The sequence below is a fragment of the Oncorhynchus mykiss genome, chromosome 28 (assembly GCF_013265735.2).
Source record: "Oncorhynchus mykiss isolate Arlee chromosome 28, USDA_OmykA_1.1, whole genome shotgun sequence".
NCBI lineage: Eukaryota > Metazoa > Chordata > Actinopteri > Salmoniformes > Salmonidae > Oncorhynchus > Oncorhynchus mykiss.
This window is the reverse complement of record NC_048592.1, coordinates 25,763,601-25,783,002: the sequence shown is the minus strand read 5'-3', so window position 1 is coordinate 25,783,002 and position 19,402 is coordinate 25,763,601. Positions and strand designations below refer to the sequence as shown.

The 19,402-nt window shown below is 43.7% G+C and overlaps 1 protein-coding gene across 3 annotated transcripts in view; it reads left to right on the top strand.

The window, feature by feature from the left end:
• LOC110508791 (ephrin type-B receptor 1) overlaps window positions 1–19,402 on the top strand; it is a 386,951-nt gene that overhangs the window by 286,266 nt on the left and 81,283 nt on the right. For all 3 annotated transcript variants that reach the window (XM_036966014.1, XM_036966012.1, XM_036966015.1), the window contains one exon: window positions 18,296–18,420. In XM_036966014.1, coding sequence (XP_036821909.1) covers window positions 18,296–18,420 — 125 coding nt within the window. The remainder of the gene's footprint in view (window positions 1–18,295; window positions 18,421–19,402) is intronic.

The window sequence follows — 19,402 nt, the reverse complement described above, 5'->3', positions numbered from 1 at the left end:
ATCCGAAGACTCTCTGTCTCTCTTTTTTTCTCACATCCGAAGACTCTCTGTCTCTCTCTTTTTTTCTCACATCCGAAGACTCTCTGTCTCTCTCTTTTTTCTCACATCCGAAGACTCTCTGTCTCTCTCTTTTTTCTCACATCCGAAGACTCTCTGTCTCTCTCTTTTTTCTCACATCCGAAGACTCTCTGTCTCTCTCTTTTTTCTCACATCCGAAGACTCTCTGTCTCTCTCTTTTTTTCTCATATCCGAAGACTCTCTGTCTCTCTCTTTTTTTTCTCATATCCGAAGACTCTCTGTCTCTCTCTTTTTTTTCTCACATCCGAAGACTCTCTGTCTCTCTTTTTTCTCACATCCGAAGACTCTCTGTCTCTCTCTTTTTTCTCACATCCGAAGACTCTGTGTCTCTCTTTTTTTCTCACATCCGAAGACTCTCTGTCTCTCTCTCTTTTTTCTCATATCCGAAGACTCTCTGTCTCTCTCTTTTTTTCTCACATCCGAAGACTCTCTGTCTCTCTCTTTTTTCTCACATCCGAAGACTCTCTGTCTCTCTCTTTTTTTCTCACATCCGAAGACTCTCTGTCTCTCTCTTTTTTCTCACATCCGAAGACTCTCTGTCTCTCTCTTTTTTCTCACATCCGAAGACTCTCTGTCTCTCTCTTTTTTCTCACATCCGAAGACTCTCTGTCTCTCTCTTTTTTTCTCACATCCGAAGACTCTCTGTCTCTCTCTTTTTTCTCACATCCGAAGACTCTCTCTCTCTCTTTTTTTCTCATATCCGAAGACTCTCTGTCTCTCTCTTTTTTCTCACATCCGAAGACTCTCTGTCTCTCTCTTTTTTTCTCATATCCGAAGACTCTCTGTCTCTCTCTTTTTTCTCACATCCGAAGACTCTCTGTCTCTCTCTTTTTTTCTCACATCCGAAGACTCTCTGTCTCTCTCTTTTTTCTCACATCCGAAGACTCTCTCTCTCTCTTTTTTTCTCACATCCGAAGACTCTCTGTCTCTCTCTTTTTTCTCACATCCGAAGACTCTCTGTCTCTCTCTTTTTTCTCACATCCGAAGACTCTCTGTCTCTCTCTTTTTTCTCACATCCGAAGACTCTCTGTCTCTCTCTTTTTTCTCACATCCGAAGACTCTCTGTCTCTCTCTTTTTTCTCACATCCGAAGACTCTCTGTCTCTCTTTTTTTTTCTCACATCCGAAGACTCTCTGTCTCTCTCTTTTTTTCTCACATCCGAAGACTCTCTGTCTCTCTTTTTTTTCTCACATCCGAAGACTCTCTGTCTCTCTCTTTTTTTCTCACATCCGAAGACTCTCTGTCTCTCTCTTTTTTCTCACATCCGAAGACTCTCTCTCTCTCTCTCTTTTTTCTCACATCCGAAGACTCTCTGTCTCTCTCCAACTCCCTTGCTTTCTTTTTTTCTTGCATCCCTCCCTCCCTCCCTCCCTCGATCTCTCTCTGGTGACGGAATATGAATTCAGCCACTGGAAATGACAGCTTTGGGATACTTTGCCTGCCCGGTCCTTTTCCTACAGTGTTCTTCATGCTCCCGTGGTGTTCCATCATGTACATAGTGGCACTTATCAAGGGACCTCGAGCACAAACTATTGACCAAGTGGAAAATGTAAATGAGATGCATTACGTTTAACTGTGTTTACTAGTATGAGAGGGATCTCAGTCTGTCCATTACATGGAGTGTAGTGGTGTATTGCGGATATGCTGTTTTTGAGTGGTCATTTTGTCGGTCTGTGCCATATTACAGTTTTGAGTGTGTACTGTAACTTTTCTGGGACTTTTCTGTGTTAAACATATTGGTACTTACTACTCTACAAACTGCATGGTTGATAGCAGAGCTTTGGCGCTATGGAAAAGTAAAAGTTTAAGTTGTGAACACTCCAGTTTGTGCATAAGCTAACGCATTTTGATGAGCTTAAGTGAATAGCTCCTAAAAAATCTTCTTTCGATACATACACCTAAATCATTGTACATTTTTTCAATATTTGATTACAACATTTCAGGGGCACAACTTTTGTTTTAGATGTGGGGGGGACATATACTGTTGTTTTTATCTTGTCGGATAAACACTACAGACAGCCTACCTGACTGCTCAGAGGCGTCCCCATGGTCCTAAAGCACACCGTTGCCCTGTTTTGTATCACATTCCAATTATGAAACTGGGTGAACATGTTCCCACCATTCCCAGTAAAAGTTGCGCCCCTGCAACATTTGATTACAACAACCTCCAAGAAAATAACGACTAAGTACACACTTTCTCTTAGAACGCGAAAGAGAGCGGAGAAGGGTGCGGTCTCTCTCTCTCTCTCTCTCTCTCTCTCTCTCTCTCTCTCTCTCTCTCTCTCTCTCTTTGAGTCATCATGGCTGACAGTGAAATGAGACAGGGAAATGAGAAAGGTAAATAAATTGCTCTGATTATCAGTGTGGCATAATGGCTTCTGATTGTCCCGTTTGACAGGAGAAATATGCCCTACTTGACAGATAGATGTAGGGAAGAAGAGGTGACTGGCTGTAATCGGGTCTGCCCCTGCCCAGCCCTAGGAGACACTTTGTAGTGCTGCTGCTTCCGACAGGAGGGTTTTCATAGGCAGGCAGGAGGCTATACCAATGCGCTGGAAGTGGTTATTGGCTGTCTGGGAGGAGACAGAAGGAAGGATCGAAGGATCATTTGGGGAGAAAACTTTGTGAGGAGGGCAGTGAAAGAGTGAAATGTTTTTCTTAGCCACACTTACTTGTGCAAACTGGACTGAACTCCCAAACAGTTCAAAAGGACACAAACATGTTTGCAATCGGTGTCCCATCGAACGGTTGAGCTAACGTAGGCTAATGCGATTAGCATGAGGTTGTAAGTAACAAGAACATTTCCCAGGACATAGACATATCTGTTATTGGCAGAAAGCTTAGATTCTTGTTAATCTAACTGCACTGTCCAATTTACAGTAGCTATTACAGTGAAATAATACCATGCTATTGTTTGAGAAGAGTGAACCATTTTGAACATGAAAATGTATTAATAAACAAAATAAGCACATTTGGGCAGTCTGGAATCAACATTTTGAACGGAAATGCAATTGTTGATTGGATTAGTCTAAAACTTTGCACATACACTGCCATCTAGTGGACAAAATCTTAATTGCACCTGGGCTGGAATAATACATTATGGCCTTTCTCTTGCCTTTCTCTTGCAAAGATGATGGTACAAAAAAATACAAAAGAACAGTTGGTTTTTTCTTTGTTTTATCTTTTACCAGATCTATTGTGTTATATTCTCCTACATTCCTTTCACATTTCCACAAACTTCAAAGTGTTTCCTTTCAAATGGTACCAAGAATATGAATATCCTTGCTTCAGGGCCTGAGCTACAGGCAGTTAGATTTGGGTATGTCATTTTAGGCGAAAATTGAAAAAAAGGGGCAGATCCTTAAGAGGTTCATTGTATTTTAGATGGAAGACTGTAGGATTGATGGAGAAATAGGGGAGAAGATGAAATATTGATTGTAACGGTCGTCTGTGGTGGAAGAATGTGAGGACCAAAGCGCAGCGTGGTAAGTGTTCATATTTTTTTATAAAACAACTGAACACTGAACAAAACAATAAACGACTAACGAACAGTCCCGTAAGGTGAATGGAAAGAACACTAAACAGGAAATAATCAGCCACAAAACACAGGTGGGTAAAGGCTACCTATAAGTATGATTCTCAATTAGAGACAACGAACGACACCTGCCTCTGATTGAGAACCATACCAGGCCAAACACCAAACCACAACATAGAAAAAAGAACATAGACTACCCACCCCAACTCACTCCCTGACCAAACTAAAACAAAGGCATAACAAAGGTACTAAGGTCAGAACGTGACATTGATACAGCGTGTTAGAGCATGAGAGGAGAGATATGTAAAAGAGAGAATGAGAGAGAGAGAGTTAGACAGAAGGAAGATAGAGGGGGAGAGACTGGTAGAGGAGAGGCAGTCAGTGGCAATGTGTTGCAGAGAGGTGCAGTGTGGATCAGTGCAGAGGCCATTAATGAGGCCATTAAACTGTCCTAGATACCTCTGTGTGTGTGTGTGTGATAAAGGCCTGATCAATATCAAGATTTAGGGGCTCATTCACAGCCTGCCCTGTGCTGGACACACGCACACACACAGCTCAGATTATTTACATCTTCTCTCTACACAGCTCAGGTTATTAACACCTTCTCTCTACACAGCTCAGGTTATTTACACCTTCTCTCTACGCAGTTTAGGTTATTAACACCTTCTCTTTACATAGCTCAGGTTATTTACACCTTATCTCTACACAGCTCAGGTTATTTACACCTTCTTTCTACACAGCTCAGGTTATTTACACCTTCTCTCTACACAGCTCAGGTTATTAACACCTTCTCTCTATGCAGCTCAGGTTATTAACACCTCTCTACACAGCTCAGGTTATTTACACCTTCTTTCTACACAGCTCAGGTTATTTACACCTTCTCTCTACACAGCTCAGGTTATTTACACCTTCTCTCTACACAGTTCAGATTATTTACACCGTCTCTCTACACAGCTCAGGTTATTAACACCTTCTCTCTACACAGCTCAGGTTATTTACACCTTCTCTCTACACAGCTCAGGTTATTTACACCTTCTCTCTACACAGCTCAGATTATTTACACCTTCTCTCTACACAGCTCAGGTTATTAACACCTTCTCTCTACACAGCCCAGGTTTAGTCATCTCCCATGTTATGTTTTTTCGGGAACATTATGCTTTAATTTACTTAGGAGCACACAGTGTACAGACCTAAGGGTTGTGCGGTAAATTTGTAATATCTACTGTATTAAGGTTAATGCGTACAAGGGTCATTTCAGTCGAGGACCGGAGGAATGGGTAATGTAAAAAAAACTCTGGAAATGTTCTCTGATTTAACACAATGTCCTCAACAGCATCCATCTCTCCCTCCATCCCTCCTCCCCTCCATCCCTCCTCCCCTCCATCCCTACATCCAAGACACTTAAGCCATATGAACAGCTGAATGACATCATTCAGAGAGGGACTTTTCTTCCCTCTTTTACTGCTTTCCTCTGCCTTCATCTTTTTCTCCTGACTGGCACAACATTGTACCCTAGATTGCGTGCCAACTGCCAAACCCTCTGTATCTAAATACTCCTCCTCAAATCAAAGTGTATTTGTCACGTGCGCCGAATACAACAGGTAGACCTTACAGTGAAATGCTTACTTACAGGCTCTAACCAATAGTGTAAAAAAGGTATTAGGTGAACAAAAGGTAAGTAAAGAAATAAAAACAACAGTAAAAAGACAGTTAAAAATTGAGGTAATATGTAACTATGCATATATGATGAACAGAGAGTAGCAGTAGCGTAAAAGAGGGGTTGGTGGGTGGTGGGTGACGGGACACAACGCAGATAGCCCGGTTAGCCAATGACACAACGCAGATAGCCCGGTTAGCCAATGTGCGGGAGCACTGGTTGGTCAGGCCAATTGAGGTAGTATGTAACTATGCATATATTATAAACAGAGTGTAGCAGCAGCATAAAAGAGGGGTTGGGGACACAAACACACACACACACACACACACACACACACACACACACACACACACACACACACACACACACACACACACACACACACACACACACACACACACACACACACACACACACACACACAAAATGCAGATAGTCCAGGTAGCCATTTGATTACCTGTTCAGGAGTCTTATGGCTTGGGTGTAAAAACTGTTGAGAAGCCTTTTTGTCCTAGACTTGGCACTCCTGTACCGCTTGCCATGCGGTAGTAGAGAGAACAGTCTATGACTGGGGTGGCTGGGGTCTTTGACAATTTCTGGGCCTTCCCCTGACACCGCCTGGTCCTGGATGGCAGGCAGCTTTGCCTCAGTGATGTACTGGAACGTACGCACTACCCTCTCTAGTGCCTTGCAGTTGGAGGCCGAGCAATTGCCGTACCAGGCAGTAACGCAACCAGTGCTCTCGATGTTGCAGATGTAGAATCTTTTGAGGATCTCAGGACCCATGCCAAATCTTTTTAGTTTCCTGAGGGGGAATAGGCTTTGTTGTGCCCTTTTCACGACTGTCTTGGTGTGTTTGGACCATTCTAGTTTGTTGGTGATGTGGACACCAAGGAACTTGAAGCTTTCAACCTGCTCCATTACAGCCCAGTCGATGAGAATGGGGGCGTGCTCGGTCCTCTTTTTCTGTAATCCACAATCATCTCCTTAGTCTTGGTTACGTTGAGGGACAGGTTGTTATTCTGGCACCACCCTGCCAGGTCCTCCTCCCAGTCCAGTGAAACTCATTTTAGAAGTAGTCCCAAAATTCCCACAGAAATGCAAACATCTCTTCCATCCTGCAGCCTTCATGGGCATGTGGAAACCAGCAAAACAAAGCAAGTTCAACAAAACAGACTGCGGCTCAGAAGGATTCTATACAGTCCTCCCAGATGCAGTCAGGTCCAAATCTAAACAACCAAAATAAGAGATTTGAGCCTCTGACGTAACTTAAACCAGAGGGATGTGAGGGGAACCACGCCAAGGCCCATTTGGATCCCTACTCATTATGTTTTGTGTTTACGTGCTTTGAGTGCATTAAGTCTTTCCATGTGTTGGTGTTGGTGTACACGGGTTGTTTTAGACTAGGAACACATGAAGACACACAGCCATAGTTGACGAGTTGCAGGCTAAATGGGAGAAAAGACCAAGATTTAGGAGTTCATTCACAGCCTGCCCTACCCTGTGCTGGACACACGCACACACAGCTCAGTTTATTTACACCTTCTTTCTACACAGCCCAGGTTATTTACACCTTCTTTCTACACTGCCCAGGTTATTTACACCTTCTTTCTACACAGCTCAGGTTATTTACACCTTCTCTCTACACAGTTCAGATTATTTACACCGTCTCTCTACACAGCTCAGGTTATTAACACCTTCTCTCTACACAGCTCAGGTTATTTACACCTTCTCTCTACACAGCTCAGGTTATTTACACCTTCTCTCTACACAGCTCAGATTATTTACACCTTCTCTCTACACAGCTCAGGTTATTAACACCTTCTCTCTACACAGCCCAGGTTTAGTCATCTCCCATGTTATGTTTTTTCGGGAACATTATGCTTTAATTTACTTAGGAGCACACAGTGTACAGACCTAAGGGTTGTGCGGTAAATTTGTAATATCTACTGTATTAAGGTTAATGCGTACAAGGGTCATTTCAGTCGAGGACCGGAGGAATGGGTAATGTAAAAAAAACTCTGGAAATGTTCTCTGATTTAACACAATGTCCTCAACAGCATCCATCTCTCCCTCCATCCCTCCTCCCCTCCATCCCTCCTCCCCTCCATCCCTACATCCAAGACACTTAAGCCATATGAACAGCTGAATGACATCATTCAGAGAGGGACTTTTCTTCCCTCTTTTACTGCTTTCCTCTGCCTTCATCTTTTTCTCCTGACTGGCACAACATTGTACCCTAGATTGCGTGCCAACTGCCAAACCCTCTGTATCTAAATACTCCTCCTCAAATCAAAGTGTATTTGTCACGTGCGCCGAATACAACAGGTAGACCTTACAGTGAAATGCTTACTTACAGGCTCTAACCAATAGTGTAAAAAAGGTATTAGGTGAACAAAAGGTAAGTAAAGAAATAAAAACAACAGTAAAAAGACAGTTAAAAATTGAGGTAATATGTAACTATGCATATATGATGAACAGAGAGTAGCAGTAGCGTAAAAGAGGGGTTGGTGGGTGGTGGGTGACGGGACACAACGCAGATAGCCCGGTTAGCCAATGACACAACGCAGATAGCCCGGTTAGCCAATGTGCGGGAGCACTGGTTGGTCAGGCCAATTGAGGTAGTATGTAACTATGCATATATTATAAACAGAGTGTAGCAGCAGCATAAAAGAGGGGTTGGGGACACAAACACACACACACACACACACACACACACACACACACACACACACACACACACACACACACACACACACACACACACACACACACACACACACACACACACACACAAAATGCAGATAGTCCAGGTAGCCATTTGATTACCTGTTCAGGAGTCTTATGGCTTGGGTGTAAAAACTGTTGAGAAGCCTTTTTGTCCTAGACTTGGCACTCCTGTACCGCTTGCCATGCGGTAGTAGAGAGAACAGTCTATGACTGGGGTGGCTGGGGTCTTTGACAATTTCTGGGCCTTCCCCTGACACCGCCTGGTCCTGGATGGCAGGCAGCTTTGCCTCAGTGATGTACTGGAACGTACGCACTACCCTCTCTAGTGCCTTGCAGTTGGAGGCCGAGCAATTGCCGTACCAGGCAGTAACGCAACCAGTGCTCTCGATGTTGCAGATGTAGAATCTTTTGAGGATCTCAGGACCCATGCCAAATCTTTTTAGTTTCCTGAGGGGGAATAGGCTTTGTTGTGCCCTTTTCACGACTGTCTTGGTGTGTTTGGACCATTCTAGTTTGTTGGTGATGTGGACACCAAGGAACTTGAAGCTTTCAACCTGCTCCATTACAGCCCAGTCGATGAGAATGGGGGCGTGCTCGGTCCTCTTTTTCTGTAATCCACAATCATCTCCTTAGTCTTGGTTACGTTGAGGGACAGGTTGTTATTCTGGCACCACCCTGCCAGGTCCTCCTCCCAGTCCAGTGAAACTCATTTTAGAAGTAGTCCCAAAATTCCCACAGAAATGCAAACATCTCTTCCATCCTGCAGCCTTCATGGGCATGTGGAAACCAGCAAAACAAAGCAAGTTCAACAAAACAGACTGCGGCTCAGAAGGATTCTATACAGTCCTCCCAGATGCAGTCAGGTCCAAATCTAAACAACCAAAATAAGAGATTTGAGCCTCTGACGTAACTTAAACCAGAGGGATGTGAGGGGAACCACGCCAAGGCCCATTTGGATCCCTACTCATTATGTTTTGTGTTTACGTGCTTTGAGTGCATTAAGTCTTTCCATGTGTTGGTGTTGGTGTACACGGGTTGTTTTAGACTAGGAACACATGAAGACACACAGCCATAGTTGACGAGTTGCAGGCTAAATGGGAGAAAAGACCAAGATTTAGGAGTTCATTCACAGCCTGCCCTACCCTGTGCTGGACACACGCACACACAGCTCAGTTTATTTACACCTTCTTTCTACACAGCCCAGGTTATTTACACCTTCTTTCTACACTGCCCAGGTTATTTACACCTTCTTTCTACACAGCTCAGGTTATTTACACCTTCTCTCTACACAGTTCAGATTATTTACACCGTCTCTCTACACAGCTCAGGTTATTAACACCTTCTCTCTACACAGCTCAGGTTATTTACACCTTCTCTCTACACAGCTCAGGTTATTTACACCTTCTCTCTACACAGCTCAGATTATTTACACCTTCTCTCTACACAGCTCAGGTTATTAACACCTTCTCTCTACACAGCCCAGGTTTAGTCATCTCCCATGTTATGTTTTTTCGGGAACATTATGCTTTAATTTACTTAGGAGCACACAGTGTACAGACCTAAGGGTTGTGCGGTAAATTTGTAATATCTACTGTATTAAGGTTAATGCGTACAAGGGTCATTTCAGTCGAGGACCGGAGGAATGGGTAATGTAAAAAAAACTCTGGAAATGTTCTCTGATTTAACACAATGTCCTCAACAGCATCCATCTCTCCCTCCATCCCTCCTCCCCTCCATCCCTCCTCCCCTCCATCCCTACATCCAAGACACTTAAGCCATATGAACAGCTGAATGACATCATTCAGAGAGGGACTTTTCTTCCCTCTTTTACTGCTTTCCTCTGCCTTCATCTTTTTCTCCTGACTGGCACAACATTGTACCCTAGATTGCGTGCCAACTGCCAAACCCTCTGTATCTAAATACTCCTCCTCAAATCAAAGTGTATTTGTCACGTGCGCCGAATACAACAGGTAGACCTTACAGTGAAATGCTTACTTACAGGCTCTAACCAATAGTGTAAAAAAGGTATTAGGTGAACAAAAGGTAAGTAAAGAAATAAAAACAACAGTAAAAAGACAGTTAAAAATTGAGGTAATATGTAACTATGCATATATGATGAACAGAGAGTAGCAGTAGCGTAAAAGAGGGGTTGGTGGGTGGTGGGTGACGGGACACAACGCAGATAGCCCGGTTAGCCAATGACACAACGCAGATAGCCCGGTTAGCCAATGTGCGGGAGCACTGGTTGGTCAGGCCAATTGAGGTAGTATGTAACTATGCATATATTATAAACAGAGTGTAGCAGCAGCATAAAAGAGGGGTTGGGGACACAAACACACACACACACACACACACACACACACACACACACACACACACACACACACACACACACACACACACACACACACACACACACACACACACACACACACACACACACACACACACACACACACACACAAAATGCAGATAGTCCAGGTAGCCATTTGATTACCTGTTCAGGAGTCTTATGGCTTGGGTGTAAAAACTGTTGAGAAGCCTTTTTGTCCTAGACTTGGCACTCCTGTACCGCTTGCCATGCGGTAGTAGAGAGAACAGTCTATGACTGGGGTGGCTGGGGTCTTTGACAATTTCTGGGCCTTCCCCTGACACCGCCTGGTCCTGGATGGCAGGCAGCTTTGCCTCAGTGATGTACTGGAACGTACGCACTACCCTCTCTAGTGCCTTGCAGTTGGAGGCCGAGCAATTGCCGTACCAGGCAGTAACGCAACCAGTGCTCTCGATGTTGCAGATGTAGAATCTTTTGAGGATCTCAGGACCCATGCCAAATCTTTTTAGTTTCCTGAGGGGGAATAGGCTTTGTTGTGCCCTTTTCACGACTGTCTTGGTGTGTTTGGACCATTCTAGTTTGTTGGTGATGTGGACACCAAGGAACTTGAAGCTTTCAACCTGCTCCATTACAGCCCAGTCGATGAGAATGGGGGCGTGCTCGGTCCTCTTTTTCTGTAATCCACAATCATCTCCTTAGTCTTGGTTACGTTGAGGGACAGGTTGTTATTCTGGCACCACCCTGCCAGGTCCTCCTCCCAGTCCAGTGAAACTCATTTTAGAAGTAGTCCCAAAATTCCCACAGAAATGCAAACATCTCTTCCATCCTGCAGCCTTCATGGGCATGTGGAAACCAGCAAAACAAAGCAAGTTCAACAAAACAGACTGCGGCTCAGAAGGATTCTATACAGTCCTCCCAGATGCAGTCAGGTCCAAATCTAAACAACCAAAATAAGAGATTTGAGCCTCTGACGTAACTTAAACCAGAGGGATGTGAGGGGAACCACGCCAAGGCCCATTTGGATCCCTACTCATTATGTTTTGTGTTTACGTGCTTTGAGTGCATTAAGTCTTTCCATGTGTTGGTGTTGGTGTACACGGGTTGTTTTAGACTAGGAACACATGAAGACACACAGCCATAGTTGACGAGTTGCAGGCTAAATGGGAGAAAAGACCAAGATTTAGGAGTTCATTCACAGCCTGCCCTACCCTGTGCTGGACACACGCACACACAGCTCAGTTTATTTACACCTTCTTTCTACACAGCCCAGGTTATTTACACCTTCTTTCTACACTGCCCAGGTTATTTACACCTTCTTTCTACACAGCCCAGGTTATTTACACCTTCTTTCTACACAGCCCAGGTTATTTACACCTTCTTTCTACACAGCCCAGGTTTAGTTGTGCGCTCTATAAGACTCTCTTGTATTTATTGAATCGCTTGTTCATTTTCTCGTTCCCTTTGTTTGTCCATTGCTTAGTTCATTCATCCATTCAGTCAGTCAGTCAGTCAGTCAGTCAGTCAGACAGTCAATAAATCATTTGAGTATCATAGAGTTTACAAATTTCTTCATAATTATCTACATGGGCTGTTACTTTTTCTCACTGCCTCAATGCACAGCACTGACTGACTATAAGAGAGCATAGAAAAGCTTCATGTCAAACCATTTCATCATCCTCTACTCCTCTCCAGGGCTGGCTGAAGGTGCCATTTTGTTTCATTTGATGCCAGTTTCTCATAAATGTTGTAACTTGTCCCTTGAACCCAGAAACTGGCAGCTAGCTGGAGGCGATCGAAGGAGAATGGCTCTGAATGCTACTGAGCTCCTTAAACCTCAAGATGTCTTTATCTAGTGTCTGAAGTACAACAGAGAAAAATGAATTTTGTAAACCAAAAGACAAGCTTGTCTTCCTTAATTATTTTCATTACAGTCTTTGCCACTAAATCTCTCCTCGGGCTATCAAATATAATTCCATGTTCCAGTTAACTCTAGAACATCCAGGACATGACACAATCAAGAACGCGACAATAATGCCTGTTTTACGTCTACAATTCAAGAGTGGTGGCGCTACTGGCATCACTGGAGGGATTTGAAAAATGGTTAATTGGTTCCCTGACAGAAACTCTCGGAAATGCAGCACAGAACAGGGCACAGAAAGGAACAGAACAGAACAGTGCAGAACAGAACAGAACAGGACAGTGTAGAACAGAACAGCACAGAACACTGGAGAACTGAAGCTTCCCTGTGATCTGTGAGGCCCATTACCATGTAGTCACGACTGGGCAGTCCTTCTGAGTTACTGCTAGTAGGGAGGCAGTGATCAACAGCATGCCTAGAGGGGAGAGAGGGAGAGAGGGAGAGAGGGAGAGAGGGAGGGAGAGAGAGAGTGAGAGCCTGTTACCCCTTATCTGAATTGAACAGAGGCCCCTATTAGATGACTATGGTGTGGTGGTGCTGTGTCTTTAAGGAGAAACCCACAATTAAACTGTTCTATGAGGGAATGGGCCTTGGATCACTGGTCAGCTGACCAATTACCGGGACGTTTCCGACCAATCGTTGAACTGGGAATTAGTCAAGCATCCCGGGAACGTCCAGCTGGGAATTGAGGGAGTTGATGCAAAGGGAGAATGGGACTAATTATTTTAACCTAAAGCATTTACTAAAGACATTTATACCACAATATTATTGAGAATGGGAATGAGAGGGCTACTTAGACAGTGTTGGGAAGGGATCACAGCAGTGATTGATATGAGGCATGCGTTGAGGTGTTCAGAGGCTTGACTTCAGTGCAGGACAGGATTTGACTGGGAAGACAAAAAACAACAACACACTACACAGTTAGACAAAAAACAACAACACACTACACAGTTAGACAAAAAACAACAACACACTACACAGTACACAGTTAGACAAAAGAGCTAAGAATGGGTTAGTCCAAGCAAGGAGTAAAATCATTGGTGTGTAATAATGTGATTGTTTATGTGATTGATTTTACATACAGTAATGAGAGAAAATTGATACGGGTGCTCACAGTGCTTGGAGAGGCAACATTCAATGTGCCAGTGGATGAGCAGGCACATGAGACGTGGCTTCAGTTCATGTCAGGAGAGAGTTGACAATGGTTGTGGAGTGGAGTAGTCATCACCTCTTAATCAGGGAACAGGAGGGGACTTAGCTGTAGATACAAATAGCAGATACATTCCATTACAGCTGTGCCGTTGTAGGTTTGAACAACAAGTTTGTCCATGAAGTTAAACTCAGACAGCGCATCACGCCCACTTGACACATGACACATCAAAGTAGCCCAGGAAACATTCCTGGATAAAGCCCTGATCATCCACATACATGACGACATGACATATTATTTTGCTCCTTTGCACCCCAGTATTTCTACTTTGCACTCTCATCTACTGTCAAATCTACCATTCCAATGTTTTTAATTGCTATATTGTATTTACTTCGTCACCATGGCCTATTTATTGCCTTTACCTCCCTTATCTTAACTCATTTGCTCACATTGTATATAGACTTATTTTTCTACTGTATTATTGACTGTATGGTTGTTTTACTCCATGTGTAACTCTGTGTTGTTATATGTGTCGAACTGCTTTGCTTTGGCCAGGTGGCAGGTCGCATCTTGGCCAGGTCGCAGTTGTAAATGAGAACTTGTTCTCAACTTGCCTACCTGGTTAAATAAAGGTTAAATTAAAACGTTAAAAAATTCAAAAATCATATATTTTGTATAGTTTTATCTAAAAAAACTTTTTAGTGTTTCACAATTCTTATTTTTATGAAATTTCATTGAAGAGGATGGTCCTCCCCCTTCCTCTGAGGAGGAGCCTCCACTGATGTGATGGCCCTGTGCTGTAGTGTGGAGTTAAAGAGTCGTAGATGTGTAATGTGATGGCCTTGTGTTAGAGTAGCAGTCTGCAGAACCCCCCCCCCCCCCCCCACTGCGCGCGCTCTCACTCTCTCTCTCTCTCTCTCTCTCTCTCTCTCTCTCTCTCTCTCTCTCTCTCTCTCTCTCTCTCTCTCTCTCTCTCTCTCTCGCTCGCTCGCTCGCTAGGGTCACTGGGAGGGTTGACTTTGATTAATGTTAAGCCGAGTGTTGCATTAAAATCTGGGGGCAGCTAGTTGGGCCAGATAAAAGTAGAACAGAGGAACAAGGGAAGGGGGAGGGATGCAGGATTGGGGAGGAGATAAGTGCAGGGGACAGCCACCAATCACTGTCATCGCTGGTGTCCCCTGGTAGCGATGGGGACGCGATTTGACTTCAGCAGGCTTGACCCTTGACCTGCAGCCAGGTACTGACAGTCCTGTTACAAAAACAGGCTCATTACAAACAGGGCACTAACACACATAGGCCTTCAGGATGAGGACTAGGCAAACTTTTTATCCATGAGTTGCAGAAGTGCTACGATAATTTAATTGTGACTTTTAGACAGGGGGTACAGTATATTGTACTTCAGTGTGTGTGGAGATTTTTAAATGGAAATGTTTAACGCAGCAGCACAACCATGGGCACACACCCTCACTCATCCAATCAGTGAGACATGCTAAAACCATGTAGAATTACAAATATCTGCCTTGTCTTACTATAATTGGCCAAACTGTGTCTGTCTGGTTAAATACATGAGTCTGGGTCTTAGTTTCTGTCCCAAATGGCACACTTTTCCCTATACAGTGCACAAGTGCACAACAGAGCGCAATGGGCTGTGGTCAAAAGTAGTGCACTTTGTAGACAATATGGTTCCATTTGGGATGCACACTCAGTCTGTTAGACTGGAGTCTGGTTCTAGAATACACACTCCCTTCCGCTACCCCCTTCCGATGCTCCGAGTGCATGGAAGACAACAGCAGCGTTGGGGCCTACTGGGGCTGTCAGTAACACTGTGTGCTGTGCTGTGCTGTGCCCAGGGCCGGTAATTGATAACGCGGCCCAGCAGAGCTCTGGGCACTGGAGCGTGTGGCAGCCAGATAGGAGAGGCTGAGCTATACCAAGGTGAGACAGGGTAGGATGAGAGTGCGGGGGCTGAAACCGAGAGAGGGAGGCAGGTGGAGTGGAGGGGGGTTGAGTTGATTGGCTGGGGGTTATTTGGGGATTTTGGGAGCTGGAGTGTGAATAAAGTTTGGTGTGTTTACGAAAAGTGTGTGTGTGGGGGGGGGGGGGGGGGGGGGGGGGGGGGGCAGGGTGTGTGTATAGTAGTGTGTGGTAGAATGAGGTGATGGAGGGGTTTATTTCCACAAAATAGAGTGTGTATAGACATACTGTATCTGGTGCTCTGTCAGTATGTTTTGGGGTCAGAATAATGAGCCTCCATCTCTCAGCCTTCCACACAGAGATCCAAAAATGCACTCAACTACAGTATATACTAACGTCATTCTCCTGTATCATGCTTTTTATTTTTATTTAACTAGGAAAGTCAGTTAAGAACAAATTCTTATTTATAATGATGGCCTGCCCTGGCCAAACCCAGATGACTCTGGGCCAATTGTGCGCCACCCTATGGGACTCCCACTCACAGCCAGATGTGATACAGCCTGGAGCCGAACCAGGGATTGTAGTGGCACCTCTTGCACTGAGATGCAGTGCCTTAGGCAGCTGTGCCACTCGGGAACTAAATGACATCAACAGAAAATATACTTAGTGATAGAATATGGAGACCCGAAGTATATGAAATACGTAAGTGGAAAAAAATAAAGACCTTTTCCGTTACAAATGTAGACATAGAGGACAGAGAAAAGCCGACCCCCAATATAATTTGGGATGCCTTTAAAGTGTGCAATAGGGGAATAATAATCTCATACTCAGTAAAAATTCAATCTGAGTTAGAAATTACAATTAAACACTATCTTTAAAAAAAGCCCATAAAAAATATTTACATGGAAAATAAATGTCTGTAATATGTTATTTTACTTTTGAAGAGAGTCAACACCTACAGGTTAAACTCAAATGTGGCATACTATTTAATGGGAAATAAACCTGGTACACACCTTGCAGCTCTCACATAATGAATACAATTTTAAACGATTAGGATACAAATGCTTTAATAAGAAACAACAACGATATTCATAACAAAAAATACATGAAAATCTATATAAATCAGAATGAAATAACAGTTGGTCTGATCCTACAGCTTTCTTAGACTCAATGACCATGAAGCAACTGTAGGCAGATAGAAAACAATCACTAAAATGGAAATCACCCCAAGATAAGTATTGCTTGGTGAAAAGCACCAGGGATGGATGGCTTTCCCATAGCATTTTGTCTATATTCTGGGTCAAAGTAGCTCCCCTTTTTACTCTAATGACAATACAAATGTGCTTCCGAGTTCCATGTATCAAACAGTTATGTCAGTTGTATTAGAACCAGGGAAATCAGGAGAGTCCCCTGCAGATTACAGTCCCAGAAGTGGAATAAATTGCGGCAATAAAATAATAGCAAAACTCATAAGCAACAGAATGAGGTTTATTAAAAATAGACACTTACAAAGAAATACAAGAACATGTTTCAATTTAATACTATACGCTAAAAAACAAGATGTAGATTTATCAATAATGGTTGTTGATGCCGAAAAAGCTTTCGACTGTCTTGAGTGGCCTTTTCTAAGTATTCTAATTCCTAATTCTATGCTTCCATATACTCCTGGAATGGATACTGCGAAAGATAAGCAAAGAGCAAAGAGATGGATGTAACGTATTTCTCCTGTCCAATCAGGGCTAAATTCACACAGACACACATATTCATGCTACACTCACATCACAATTGCTGCTACACTCACATCACAATTGCTGCAACCAGAGTCATATTTACTATTACTAATACAAAATGATACTGCACAATTTAAACACTTTCTATGATACATTGGACTATACATGTGACTACACATTATGTATATAATACAATACAATACAGTACATGTATAGTGACAATACAGTACATGTATAGTGACAATACATTAAATGTATAGTGACAACACAGTAAATGTATAGTGACAATACAGTAAATGTATAGTGACAACACAGTAAATGTATAGTGACAAAACAGTAAATGTATAGTCCAATATATCAGAGAAAGTGTTTACGTGTTTGCCTTCCTGTATTATACTTATGTTAAAAAATATATATATGTTCTACTGAGCCATTTACTTTATGTTCGTATTCTTATCTTTTTGTTGCATTGTCAAGGAGTAACCTTGAAGTAAGCATTTCGTTGGATGGTGTATACCATGTATATCCTGTACATACGACTAATAAAACTTGACACTAAACGCTTGTCATCGCCGCTCACAGTCTCCAACCCAACCACCCCTTCCTCTGCTAGCCCAGTAAGACAGGAACAAGGAATCATAATAGAGATGATAGCACGGAGGACAAAAGCAAGGGAATGAAGGGGAAATTGCTGGGGCAGTGGGTTAATTCAGAGCCCATATGTGTGCACTCAGGTGTGCTGTGTCTGAATGGGAGAGAGAGCAGAGAGAGAGAGAGAGAGCATAAGAGAATAGGCCCACACTGTGCACCCAGGTCGAAACCATTAAAAAGAGATGGGATGGAGTTTTATTCCAAAGGGCAGTTTCTTATCAAGAAAATAATTTAACACTTCATATGGTCCAGGTCTTTGTGCTGCATTAGGTAATGATTTTATTCAGACCCAATGTAGATTTTTACCTTACTGTATCGGAGGCGGAGATCCACACAAAGAGAGAGAAATGGGGACCTTGAAAAGTGAGGATGTTTTTAAAGATGTGCTTGCTGCCCCATGACAGGTCTGACTGCAGATTCTTAACGGCTTGACTTTTGTCTGATCATTTTTTCTGTGTTACAAAGTGTTAACTTTGTGTAACTTTCATTGCCACTTTCTTGCATCGTTCAGGCTGTTACAAGGCACAGAGAAGCCATTTTGGTTTTCCATACAGAGTGGTTGTTAAACTTCCTGTTTCTCTTCCTGTTTCCTGTTTGCAGCCCCCTCGATCGTACCCATCATGCACCAGGTGAGCTCCACCATGAAGAGCTTCACGTTGTCATGGCCACAGCCCGAACAGCCCAACGGAATCATCTTGGACTACGAGCTACGCTTCTATGAGAAGGTAGGCTCTGTGTATGTGTGTGTTTGTGTGTGCGTGTGTGCATGTGTGTACTGTATAAGGGTACGTCTGCACAGACATTCATCTGATTATACACTGTGTTTATCTGTATGTGAATTGATACAAAAGATACCAAGAGAAGTTTCTCTTCTGTTCCGAAGTGAAATCCCCAACCCCCCTGGGCTGATAATGTCATCTCAGTTCCACCTCCAGTCCACCTTTCCTTCCCACTGTTCTTTGGTTTCCCTGCCTTCCCTGTCGGATGAAGTGAATACCTTGACCTCCGCTCCATCTCGCTCCCCTCCCTACTCCAACTGCGGTAATGCTATGCGTCTGGTGGGGCTAGCATCGACCCGTCTACTGCCGTCTGCTCCTATACAATAGAGCCTGCTTTAATAAGATACAAGAGCTGACCAGAGTGGCTATGGTAGCAGGTTTTATTGACCTGCAGGCTTTTCCCAAGTCCTCAGTCTACAGACATGATGATATAGAGCCTGAAGAAGACAGAGTCTAGAAAAGAGAAGGCAGTGTATGTTTGAGATGTTGTTTGTGTACTTTAGGTGGTCGATAGGTTGGTCGGCTGGTTGGTGGTTTGGTCGGCTGGTTGGTGGGTGGGTTGGTCGGCTGGTTGGTGGGTTAGTAGGTTGGTTATTGGGTAGGTTAGTCGGTTGGTTGGTGCGTGGGTGGGTTAGTCGGTTGGTTGGTGGGTTAGTCGGCTGGTTGGTGGGTTGGTCGGCTGGTTTATGGGTTGGTCGGCTGGTTGGTGGGTTGGTCGGCGGGTTGGTCGGTGGGTTGAGCTGAGCTAAATGACTACCGCCCCGTAGCACTCACATCCGTCATCATGAAGTGCTTTGAGAGACTAGTCAAGGACCATATCACCTCCACCCTACCTGACACCCTAGACCCACTCCAATTTGCTTACCGCCCAAATAGGTCCACAGACGATGCAATCTCAACCACACTGCACACTGCCCTAACCCATCTG